General features: G+C 37.0%; 1 protein-coding gene across 1 annotated transcript in view; it reads left to right on the top strand.

Annotated features, from left to right (window-relative positions):
* vps50 (VPS50 EARP/GARPII complex subunit) overlaps positions 1–13,077 on the top strand; it is a 118,034-nt gene that overhangs the window by 27,079 nt on the left and 77,878 nt on the right. Inside the window, exon 12 of the mRNA XM_056742010.1 lies at positions 2,268–2,408. Within this exon, the coding sequence (XP_056597988.1) occupies positions 2,268–2,408 (141 nt within the window). The remainder of the gene's footprint in view (positions 1–2,267; positions 2,409–13,077) is intronic.

Raw genomic sequence — 13,077 nt, forward strand, 5'->3', positions numbered from 1 at the left:
CAAGCTTTGTGATACTTTATGATCCATAACATTTTTCTCTACATTTAGCATTAGCGTTATTGATCAGCATGTAGACATTTGTGACCTTGTGAAAACCAAGCCTAAAGACTCCTAATCGAATGAATTATTACATAACAAGCATCAAAGATTAATTTCAAGCATTCATTTCTATAAGATTTTAATCTTTAGAATGGCATTATTCTGTCAATATTGAAGATTTTGTTTCTTGTTTGACAGAATATTCTTATGGAATGATTGAACGTTCTTTTTGGGAAATTATCATAATTATGTATTTTGTCAGTATTTTTTTATTTACAAATATTAATTATCAGGCTTCTATTTAGAGGGCATTCCCCTTAAGCCACTGAGCCTTATACATACGGTACATACATACTTTGGATATCAAAATATAAAATAAATTGCCTGATAAAAGATCATATCTTTTATATATATATATATATATATATATAGGGATACATTGATTAAAAAAAAAAAAAAAATATTGTCCAGACCTCCGTTCGGAAGAAAATATAAAGACCGGACTTTTTTTTCTAAATTTCTTATTTTGTCTTCCACGCCAGAAAGTCATAAAAATGTTTCGAACGACATGAGGGTAAACTCTTTAATGTGGACCTGTGAGTTTCAAATACACTTTAATGATCATTTTTTGGACGCAAAGTTTATTTACAATCCACAACCGTTACTAACTCCGAGATCTGTAAATTAAACACATCCGTGAATTTGCGAGTGTGACCTCTGGAGATACTCTAAGAGTCATTCACAGGCTGAAGGAATTATTAGGTCATTCATGACACTTAAATTAGATGCTAATGTTAAAATCCTGTAGTTTGTAAAAACAAGCTTGTGGGCACTGAAGCGTTCTGACAAACCATTGTTAAAAGTTTGAAAAACCTCTTTACACCTTGATGCTCCTCTGTGCTTTTAGCTTGATGTTGTTGATCAACCAGCTTCAAAGATTCAGACTCCTCAAACGCAAACCTTTTTTCATTACGTACGTCACTCGTAAAAATAGTGTTTTTTCTTTCGTTCTTTCTGGCTCTTTTCCATGAACTCTGCAATTAGCTTAATGACTGTGTAGCTAATTCGTGCTCTTTTCATCTTTGCTGTTTTTTTTTGTTATGTCCCCTAATGGATGTAATTGCGCGCTTTTCTCATTTCCATGTCGTTCTTTCTTTATCGCTGTTTGTTGTTTTTAGGTTCTTCTTTCCTAACAACCAAGTTGAAGAAGATAGCTCTATCAGTACACTAAAAGGCATTTGATTGTTTTCACCGACCCTCGTTTGAATGCGTTGACCTGCAGCGAATATCGTGCCGTTCCGATTGAACTCGACAGAGGCTTAGGGAGAGATTCCTTCAAGGTTGAGAAAGAAGCAAGCCAGAGAAAGATAGAGAGAGGAATCATAATTAAGTTGTAGCAAAGCTTATTCGCTCTCCGTCAGGAGCACAATGATCTTCCTTGCGGTGTTCCATAATGATTCGTCTCTGCGAGTGTGGGAGTTTTACCTTTAAAAAGACCAACTTCTTGGGACCTGTTGGGTTTGTCACATGAAGGGCCACAAGAGGTCTGTTATTAAAGTCATTGACCAGAAAATCTGATCATTTTTAATTCTGTTAATAGTACTTTTAATAGACATTTAGGCATGTTCGAGGAGTTTTGTTCGGCTATTTTATGCATTATCAGATGCAGCTTGTGTTCTCCAGTCATGTCTGCCCGAAGCATTCAATGTATTTGAATGATATGTAAAGCGGTAGTTTAATGTTATTGATGCACATGTGGGTGTCTGTTTATGTGTTGCTTGGTTCTTGTCAAGGTGAAAGCATCTAACATGCAAAGAATGAAGAAAAGCGTCAAACGGATAGTTCACCCAAAATACAAATGCAAGCATCATTTTTTGACTCTCATGTCATTCGAATCTGGTTAACCACTGTTTCTTCTGAGGAACACAAAAGAAGATATTTTAATAAATGTCCTTGAGAAATGCAGTGGAAGTCGATGGGGGCCAATGTTGTTTGGTTACTAGCATTCTTCAAAATATTTTCTTTCTGTTCTGCAGGAGAAGTAAAGTAATGATGGTGAGAAAATATTGAAAGAATTTACATTTTTGGGTGACAATGAATTGTTTGTTTTTTCTTGTGCCTTTTTCGGCTAAATTAAAAAGGCTTTTATTACCCGGCTGATTGACTCCTCCCGCAAGAATTCCTACTCTCAGCTTCTCATCTGTTTCTTTTATCCCGCTTCTCCCCAGACTGCCATGGACCAGCTGCACATGCACTTCACGCAAGCCATCCACAACACTGTCTTCCAGGTGGTTCTGGGATACGTGGAGCTGTGCGCTGGCAATGCCGACACCAAGTTTCAGAAGATGCAGTACAGGGATCTATGCACGGTAAGCTCCCTTCATTCTCATGCTCTCCTGTTGATGAACGTCTTGAACACACAGTATTCACATACAGAGGTCACTTTTAAAAATCTGTGTTAGGCAGGTACATAGTTCAAGCATGAAATCATCCCCTCTTTACAATATCACTGTTCTCCAGACAGGCGTAAAATAGGTTATATTCCTTCGTTTGGAGCAATCTGTTTGTCTAGCTATAGTGAGAAGAGTATCGTGCAGTGAACGGATCAGGCAATCTCATTCATGAGCAAGTCATGAAGCAATTAATTTCAGTTAGCGGGTGAGATTGCGGTTTTGGCCTGGCACCTTCTAGCAGCGCTTCGTGAAATGCTGTGACGTGAGATCTTTAGTCTTCTCATTTGCATTTGCATAGAAGCAATAAACGCTTGGGTGGTAAACAATATTGCGGTCATTCTTTTGGGGTCCTTTTCTTACTGTTGTACAAGTCTGAAATGAATATTTGATACTGTAAGTAAGGGATAATATACTTCTAGGCGATTGTTATCCCAAAATTAGGGATAGTTCCCCTAAAAATGAAGATTTACTCATTTACTCACCATCTTGTCCATTTTCATGCCATCTTTCTTTCTTATGCAGACACAAAAGGAGATATTTTAAAGAATCCATACATTAGGAGTGTATGGGAAACGCCAAAATATTCTTTCAAATATCTTCTTTTGTGTTCTGCAGAAGAAAGTCATACAGGTTTGTAATGACACGATTGTGAGTAAATGATGACCGGATTTTTATTTTTGGGTGAACTATCACTGGATGCACAAATCCCGCTTATTACTCGGCTACTTGTCACGTGAGTAAATAATAGGACACAAAATATTGATTTGAAGTGTGTTTTAAGTTATTTGTAATTGAGTCAAACCTGTCATGAGAATAAAAGACAGCATTAAAGGAGTAGTTCATTTCAAAATTGCCCCTATTGACTTTTATTTATTTATTGACCATAGTAGGATAAAAATTACGGGGGGCAAATTTTGAAGCGAAGACTCCTTTCTGTATAAGGAGCACTGATCAAGATGACTCACAGTACCCGGATGAGCGGTGTGTTATTAATCTTAGTGGTTGTTATCAATGTATAACAAAACCCGGAAATGTTGCAACTGACCGACCAATCACAATCAAGTATTCCAGTGAGCCTTGTAATAAATAATATTAAGGTCCTCCAGAAGATGGAGCAATACCGATTATTTCCTATAGAAGCTGTTTTGACTCTTTTTACTTACTTAACTTCCTCCTTGTATGAACACATAAAAGGTTTTGATTCAAAATTCTTGTTTGACAACTGTGCTCATCATTCACTTTTATTTTATAGAAAAGCTTCTACTTTCTTTAAAAACATGATCTGGAAGAAATAAAGTTACATGCATATAAAATGACACAATGGTAGAATAAATGAAAGTGTTTTCTTTTTTGTTGTGCTGTTCCTTTAAGAGTAGTTCCTTTAACATCTCTATAACGCTGTCATTGATATACACATTGTTTCCCTGTCCTGGTGCTGGTGTGTATGAGTTTTCTCTATGACCTACTATTGGCACACAGCTCAGAATGTTGGCGGAGGCTTTTCTGCACCTGGTCTTGCTATATTTGAGTGTCAGAAGGGAATATTGTTATTATCTGCTGAGCTGAGTTAAACACGCCCCTTATGTTCAAGTTCAGCTGGTTTGATCAGCAGATGTTAGATGGAAAGGTGCAGGACAATAATGCCACGTATGTGGACCTTACTCGATTCTTGGATTTTGGGGGCTTATCTACTGTATATATTTGCACATTTTTTTTAGCAACGAGTTGTCAGAACCTGAGCTGATAAAATCTTTTGCTTTTCCTTTTTTTCTAAAGAACACATGCTAAAATGATATTTGTTTTCTCAGCGGAGGAGCACTGCTCATTTGAGTTTTCATTTTGAATACACTGCCCTCAATACCTTCGAGAGGGAAAGAAAATGAAGAGTTTATCTGTTTTTTGACCCAAGACACTTTTGTCTAGATTTTTCCTTCCTCTCATTTCGCAGCGTAGCAGAAATTGAATATGAATTTGGCCGTAGACTATGCTGCATCCTTACAGTTCTGTTGCAAGTCAGGCCTGTTGCCGTATGTGCGGCCGTAAACAGTGTGCGATATGCTAATGCCAATCACTTCATTGCTGAACTTTGAACTGCACCGTGGGGATTAAAATGCAGCGTAACCGGAACTCACCAAAGGTCACGTCGCGATGCATACGCAGCACATGAATTTTACATGACGGTGTCATTATTCCGTCCCATCAGAGATCTCGGCAGCGTCTCTCTGCTCTGATTCTGAGTGACAGTTTGAGGTAAAAGCAGGACTGTGTGTTCATTCACTTGAGTGTATTTTATTTAAATAAAACCTCCGGACAAAAGTGAGAAAATGGCACACTCGGATACACGATTGTTGAGTGTCAGGATTGTTTACTATCAGATTGAATGAAGCTCTCACGCTCCAAAGTGCTCTTAGTGGATGTCGACCTTGAGCTGAACATGAGCGTGTTACAGGAGCGTGACAGTCACATCAGCATCGGTGTGGTGTTGTGACTCTCATACCTGGATTGTAGTGTCCACTCAGGTGTTTTATCACAACAAAATGTTATTCTCTGACACCTTCATGTGCTGTAGAGCATCGGTTTGCTCTCTTCCATTCTCGTTCAGCAGGATGTGAATTGAGCTGTCAAGCTGTCATCTTTAGAGCTCTCTAGCTTTTATATTCTGAACTGTCGAGGAAACATACTGTAAGCGTCTGAGCTCTTTGGCTATTATGCTCTGAGTAATGTGGCTATTATACTCAGAGCTTTCTAGCTTTTATACACTGAGCTATCTATTTTCTAGGCTGTTTAAATCTTATTTAACCGAGTCTGTGTTATACTCACACTGAGCTATCTTGATATCTTCTGAGCTGTTTGGCTTCTATACTTTTATGCATCTGAGCTCTATGGTTAATAGACTTGAGGCCTTCTAGATATCTCGAGCTGTGAGCTTATCTTTGCCGCCTTGCTTTTATACTTTGCCGTTTTAAAAAATGAAGTTTAGCAACATCTATTGGTGAGGTTGTCAGTTGCAACCAACGGTGGCTGACACGTGACTAAGAATAAGGGATGCACGATAAATTATCGAGCATATCGGTATCGGCCGATAAATGGAAATTTTTAATGTTGTCATTATAGGCCGAAAATAAATTTTAGGCTTATATATTATAGCTGATCAATAATTTCCTCTGTTTAAACTTCTACAGCTGCATGCTGCTCGCAGTTAAAATTCAGTACAGTGTACAGTATGTAGATGCAGTATTTATGAATGTGTAATATTATAGGAACAAAAGCATCTTGTTTGAATCAGACTGCTGTGTGAATGCTTTTGGTCTTGAGACTATAATGTGCCTATAAAGAATTTCTGGATTGCTCTTGAATCAAATTTGAATGGTTTTTGAATTTTTATAAGTTTGAAGGTTAAAAATTTGTTAACTATTGTAAGGTAAGCTTACATGATTTTCAGGGGAAAAAATATAAATAATGGTTACCTTGTTTTCTGAAGTGAATGTTTTCAAATACAAGTAGCTGTCCACTTTTTGCCTTTTGTTTCAGTCTTAGGGAATTTAATATTAATATTTAGATACTGTACATCGACAATATATCGGTTATCGGCTTCAAGTGTTAAAGAATTACCGATAATCGGCCAAAAATGTACGTATCGGTGCATCCCTACTAAGAATCACGTTTTCGCTTTTTTGCCAAAGGAGATAACATACACGAAGACGCTCTGTAGATCAGTTTGTCCGTTAAGGGCTACTGAGGAAACAACATGGGGAATTCCATGTAAGGGGACCTGTTGTGTATGAAGACAGAAACAACTAATTCTTAATAAAAATCTAAATCCTTCATTATGTAAGGTTTTTATACACCTCTGAAGACAAACTTATGGATATTATATTGTATTTCTGTTAGTAGATCCTCCTTAATATTACACGCTGGACCTTTAATCAGGGTTCCTATGTGTTTTGAAAAAGTTTTCTTTGATTGTTTTCCAGGTCTGGATAAGTATGAAAAATAGAAAATTGAGTATGGAGAAATATACGAGTTTCCAGACTTTTGCCCTATTCGGTTTTCAAAAATTTCTACAACCAGAATTTCTGATAATAAATGTATTTTTATGTAGTTCGGAGCATGTTTCGAGGGCTGGCAACAAATCGGCGCTAGATCGTATTTCAATCTGGTAATATTTGTATAAAAATATAAATTGACCATGTTTACTCATCACCGATAAACATAACACTGACATGTTTTTAGCTGTTGTTATCTAATTTGCACTTTTTTTGTTCAAAAATGCACATGTAGCTCAAGAAAATCTTTTTTGTTTGGGACAAACTCCGTTTTTTGACTTCGGTATATCTAAAATCCTGCGTACAGCCTGGATTGAATGTCGTCAAATTTGGAATGAAGCCAAGTTGATGGACTTTAGTTCTCTTTTAATGGTCATTAAAGAATTATATTTCACCAATCCTTCTGTTGCTGTGTGTTAAAGGTTTACAGTTATTAGACAAATTATTGACATTGCACTAAATTCCAATAAAATGTTGTGCATTGAACATGTCTTGGTTTGGTGTTAATTAATTTGTATGAGCGAAGTCTATACTGTTAACTATAACCGTCCACTGACAATTTAGCTAAATATTATAATAATATACATGTGAGCAGTTCGATTTGGTCTGAAAAAGTCTGTATGTTTGAGTCTGGAAAAGTATGGAATATCGAAATGGAAAACGTGTAGGAACCCTTCTCAATGAAATGTTATGTATATTATATTCTATACAAATCTGTTCTTTCTAGCCATTACTTTTTTTAGACGTATAACTGTCATACTCTTAGCTGGTTAGCTTTCATCTTCAAGTTGTCCAGTTCTCATTCTGTCTTTTTTCTTGTTTTGTGTGCCAACTTGAAATCACTTTGGCTTTTTTTTCATAATGCTACGTTTGGGACTACATGGGGAGTTTTGTCATTGGAAGTTTCAAACATGCGAGCTTTTGATTAATTCTGGCTATTAAAACAGCAGGGTGCGGCACATACATCAGTGAGTAAGAGATCTGTTTCAAAGACTTTATAAGCTCCAAGTTAAAGACTAGAATATATACTGGAGCTGTACACTACTGAGAGTTTTAGTACAGTATTTAGTATGATATATAATTTGCATAATTTTTTGACAATAAGCTTGCTTATGTTAACATTAGTTAATGCAGTAGCTAACATATGAACTAACAGTGAACAATACTACAGCATTTATTCATCTAACTTCATGTTTATTTCAGCATTCACTAATACATTTTGTAAATCATAAGTTGGAGGCTAAATTAATATATTAGTTTATGCACAAGTTCCGCCGTGTTCACATTGGAAAATGACGACACGTGCATACTCTGTATCGCTTATTGTCAGCATTTACTGCTTTAAATGTTCTTTCCAAGGATCTGATTTGCACATCACATGGACGTAAAAGCATTGCATGTCACTGTTCCATGTCCACTGTGTCCTGAGCTTCGGAAGAGACCGTCTGAGTGACATCTGGCATTTATTTAAGTGGTTAGATCAGGACTTCAATATCTGTTCCTTAGCTATAAAGTTATGTACAGAGCTGATTTAACTCGGCGTGACTTCTCATCTAAATGCTTAGCCCACATCTGTCAGAGTATCTTATAAACCAGTGCCTGAAAAACTCTCAGCAAGCACTTTATTATTGATGATATTATTATTCTGGATGTTAGTCTTTATTTTGTATTTTATAGAGATCATTTAAATTTGATCACATGAAGACAGTGGTTGAAGTTTGTTTAACCAACAGGGTTAAAATAACTGTAATACGGTTCCATAAAAGGAAGGAAGGAGACGGGAACCGGCAAACATTTAAACATTTAATAAAACAACAGCAAAGTGAAAAGACAGCTGGCAGCCCCTCATGGACGACTGCCTGCGGATAACACAAACCACAACTAAAATCCAGGCCTGGTCCTTTCTCATTGGCGGTCCGGTCGCTCGTCCTCTTATGCTCCCGATCTCCTCTGTGATACGAGACCGGTGCGTGTACAGCTGAGGCTCAATATCACTCACTCATGGTCTCGTCCTGCCTACTTCACTACAATAAGGTTCCATTTTTTTAACATAAGTTAAAGAAATAGTTCACCCAAAATCTGTCATCATTTACGCACCTTGTCATTTCAAACCTGTATAAATTTCTTTCTGCTGCAGAACACACAATAAGATATTTTGAAGAACGCTGGTAACCAAACAACCCAAAACCAATTGACTTGCATTGGTTTTTGTGTCCATACAATAGAAGTCAAAGGGTACCGCCGTTGTTCGGTTACGACATTCTTCAAAATATCTTCTTTTATGTTCTGCAGAAGAAGGAAAGTCATGCTGGTTTGAAATGACAAGAGGGTGAGTAAATGATGACAGAATTTTTATTTTTGAAACTATCCTTTCAACAGTTACAGTTAAAAAATTGACCATATAAAATGCCTGTGTGACATTTCCAGTATCACATGGACAGTGTCATCCGGCTCTCACAACCAGTCCCAGAGGAGCTACAGAGCTCCGAGTGAGCTTGAGTGGAGCGTCTGCAGTGTGATTTCTGTCTGCTTTTGATCGAAAGACGCGGCACAGATTTGCTGACTTGACGCATTTCCAGCCTGCTGACTGCAGCAACACTTCTATCTACTTTGTTTTCCTTCCATTTCACTTTCAAGGATATTACAAAACTCATATTTTGGCGTGGGCGTGATTCGCCTGGGTTCTGAACGGTGGCCGCCTCTACTGGCCTGGTCTTTACTCAGCCGTGCATGCGGGTGAATGAAGATACGAGCTTAGCTGGAAGTTCATCCCTCACAACCACAAATACATTACAGTGCCCATTGAAAATGAATGCCACCCGTACCCTTTTAGTTTTGTGTTTGTAGCTTCCTTTTTATTTTCTGGCTTCTTGTTCTTTCCCATGTTTTTATTTTCACATATTTCTAGGCTCACAGTCAATCAGTTACAGACCTCGCTCAAATTGTATCTTACTGTTCTGCTCACATATCCGAATCGCTGAGGTTTCCTCACGGGGAGACATAAATACCTATTCTTGGCTGTCTCATCTCTCTCCTTTGAGATTAGAAACACATTTATCATCTGGACATTTATTGTTGCCAGGCAACGATGCCTCATCTCGAACCCCTTAGTAGGAAGTCATCTGGGGAGAATGGGGGATTGATTGTTTGAATGAGATAGCTGACTTCTCCTTCTGCTCACCTACAGGAGTCATTAGACATCAAGGAAAATATTGCGCATCTTCCTATCCGATAACAGTTGGATCAGTGCTAATCTGAGATGCTGCTCTGGTACATGAGAATCTCTTCTCGCTCAAAGTTGCCAGCTGGACAGCTTTATTTAAACTAGGGATGAAGCTTCTTTAAAGAATCAATCAACTTCAAGTGAGACAAACGGCTCATAAAATCATTGCTTTCGGCCCATGCTTTAGGCAATGTGACGCGTTTTCTTCCCTATAATACTTCCCGCACAGTTCATTGCATTAGTTGCAGACGCTCTACTGTAATGAGTTGTGTGGGATGGTTTCATGTGAGCTTATTTATCTGTTACCGCAGTATTACCGTAAGTGATGAATCACCTCCGAATGCCCAGAGCTTTTTGTTTGTGTAGCACGGGCTTAATTAGATTTATCACAGCCACTCAGGATCAGGTCGCATTGTGTTCGAGGGTGTGAATACAACAACAGTGACTGTGTATTTTATTCATTTGATTTTGTTTTTTATTCTCAATGGGCTGCACGAGCACTGGAGGGGAGATTCAGAATGATTTTCTTGAGCAGCCTTCTCCTAAAATGGAGGGAAATGCTTAGGGTGTCGATAGATCATTGAGGCTTTACTTGGAATCGCATTTGCTTGTTTTTACATGGAAAAGTTTCCTCTGACTTATGAGAAATGTTCACCCGAAAGAAAAACATTTTGTCATGGTTTAGTCACTCTCATGTCTTTTCAAACTTGAAGGTCATTTTTTTTGGTTATTATAAACACTTTTTAACTCATAGTGAATAGGTAGTCTGTTACGGAACCTACTTTTTGTTTGGTGATGTTGTTTTCATAAAACAATTTCATGCCACAATATTACGTAATGGAAATATGTAAGAATAGTAATGCAAGGACAACCTTTTTCAGAACTTGAAAGGAGAATGTTTAGATAATTGGAATGTAAAAAATATTTATAATAAAAAAACATATAGTGATTTGTAATAAATATTATTTATTATTTATTTACTTGTTTTTATCAGTTATGTTTTTTTTCAGTTTTATGGTAATGTATGGTCTGGTTTCATGTTGATTTAGTTTTTTGCAATTGTATTTTGTTGTTTTTATGCTTTTGTCCTTTGTAATTATTTGTTTTTTTATGTTGCTATATGGGTTTAATTTTATTTTTAGTTTAGTTTAATATGTATTAATTTTTTTTTTTTATTTTTTGTGCCGGAGGTTAACTTATTTCAAATTTCAAATTTAAGTTTAATTTAAAACTTTTTAAAATAATTTTTAATACTTTATTTTATTTCATTAAACAGAAATATAAAATTTTACTTTTGGTAAACTGTGATAACCTTGATTTACGTTTTCAAGTCGTCCTAAGTAACTCTAATGATAAATCAATAAAGCAATTATAGCTTAAGTTTTTGTAAACTGTATTCTACGTGCTGTATAACAATATTCATTTTTGAGTAAACTATCCTTTTAAAAAATGAATAACAATGCTATTAAATGTCTTTTTGGTTTTCTCCCAAAGACCAGAAACATATACTGGCAACATGTCTGTGCCATCTGCTTCACAAATGTTGTTCAGATATTTAAAATTCTTACACGGTGACCTCAATCGTAGATCCCTTCTAATGCCTCAATAAAGTTGATTAGGTAAATGTTTGGCAATAACTAGTCAGAAGTTAAAAGGTTACAAGCAACGCTTCATAATTTATAGGACCCATTTGCGAGCGATTGTATAGGGAGAAGAGACGACAATAATACATAAATTGTTCCTAAAGGACAATGTGTTAGCTTTTCCACAGCTGGAGGCCATGTTGCTATGTGTCGTTCCCATTCCTCCAAAAACAGTCTTGTTGAGCCTCAAGCCGATCGTAATTTACCAGCCCCAGCAGTTTGCAGAGTTTCCAGGCTCGGTTAAAAGAAAAGGCGAAGACAGAGTTTTAGCGATTCACTGCTGACAGTGTTGATGAATATGTGTATGGATGAGGCTGCAATGTTGTGCCTTTAGACACGGCAAAGTTTATGTCGAAGTTTTCTGCCCGCAAATCTCACCAGCCAAAGGGAGTATGTCAGGTCTTCCAAGAACTCCAATATCGCAGACGACAAGTCAGACTTGATATAGTCTTTCAGACTCTGACCTGACAGGAGCTTGCTTTGTTGTCTCTATGGTATTATTTCTAATTATAGCGTTCCAAGGAATGTATGAGATTCTCTGAGATTTTGAAGGATTGATCGCATGGTAAATATTCATTAAGGTCCACAGCAGGTCGATCATTATCTCTGGTGTATTCGCAATGTCAGATTTACTGTCCTCCAAATGCCTTCGGCCTGATTTAAGGACACCTACGCACATTTGAGGAGACGTACTGTAATGTCACATTGTCCTGGGTTCCCCGACAAATCCTTAGTGTTTGATAGTTACTAATAGACTTCCCAAACTCTATTTTTAAAGTGCTTGTTACTTGTTTGTAATATCTCCTCAGTGAACAAAAATCTCAGTGAAATGGGGTACACGGGACGATGACGTACTTCTGCTAAAATCTCAGCCAGCAAGGTCACTTCCGCACTCATAGCACAAAGGGGATTTTTCACCAAGTGTTTGAATAATTAGATGTTATTGATCGTAATCCTATGTGTATCCTAGCCCCATTGGTGCCTATAAGGCCGTATGAAACGTCAAGCCTGGCTGAGATTTTAGTGGAAGTACGTCATTGATCCTTATAAGCCATTCTATCAACTTTATTATAAAACAGTTTTCACCGTACTGATCGGTCAGATGTCATATTTGGTTGTTTTAATACCAATGTGACGTCTCTTAGATGTTTGAGCATTATTCTCCGTAGTCTTGTAGGCGCAGCTTTCAGATTTGTCACATCTATAAAGCGGTGTCTACACTGGATGCGATGAGACAATAGAACGCATTAGAACACGTTATAATTTTTTATTTTGTCTACACCGGACATGGCGCAGTGCAGCGCGACAATCCCATTGGAACAATGTATATATGATATTATTGCTTCTGGTTTGTACATTATAATTGACAGAAATCTTACAATGTTTGTTTTCTCTTAAAAGCATTCGTCCTTTTTGTCACATCTATTACCCGTATATTTACCTAATCTAAAATAGAAACCTGTATAGACTGATATTTTTCTGTCATCAGGGCTCAGGGAAATATAAACATATGGTAATAAAAACATAATCTGATCGCAAATATCATATTCACAACACTGGAATTGTCCATTAGATTTGCATTGCATGTTAATGCAGTTCTGGTCCTTGATGCCGATGGGTCAATAGCTGATATTTAAGTTTCACTGATATGGAGAGATTTAATTTATTTAAAC

The sequence above is a fragment of the Triplophysa dalaica genome, chromosome 25 (genome assembly GCF_015846415.1).
Source record: "Triplophysa dalaica isolate WHDGS20190420 chromosome 25, ASM1584641v1, whole genome shotgun sequence".
Classification (NCBI taxonomy): domain Eukaryota; kingdom Metazoa; phylum Chordata; class Actinopteri; order Cypriniformes; family Nemacheilidae; genus Triplophysa; species Triplophysa dalaica.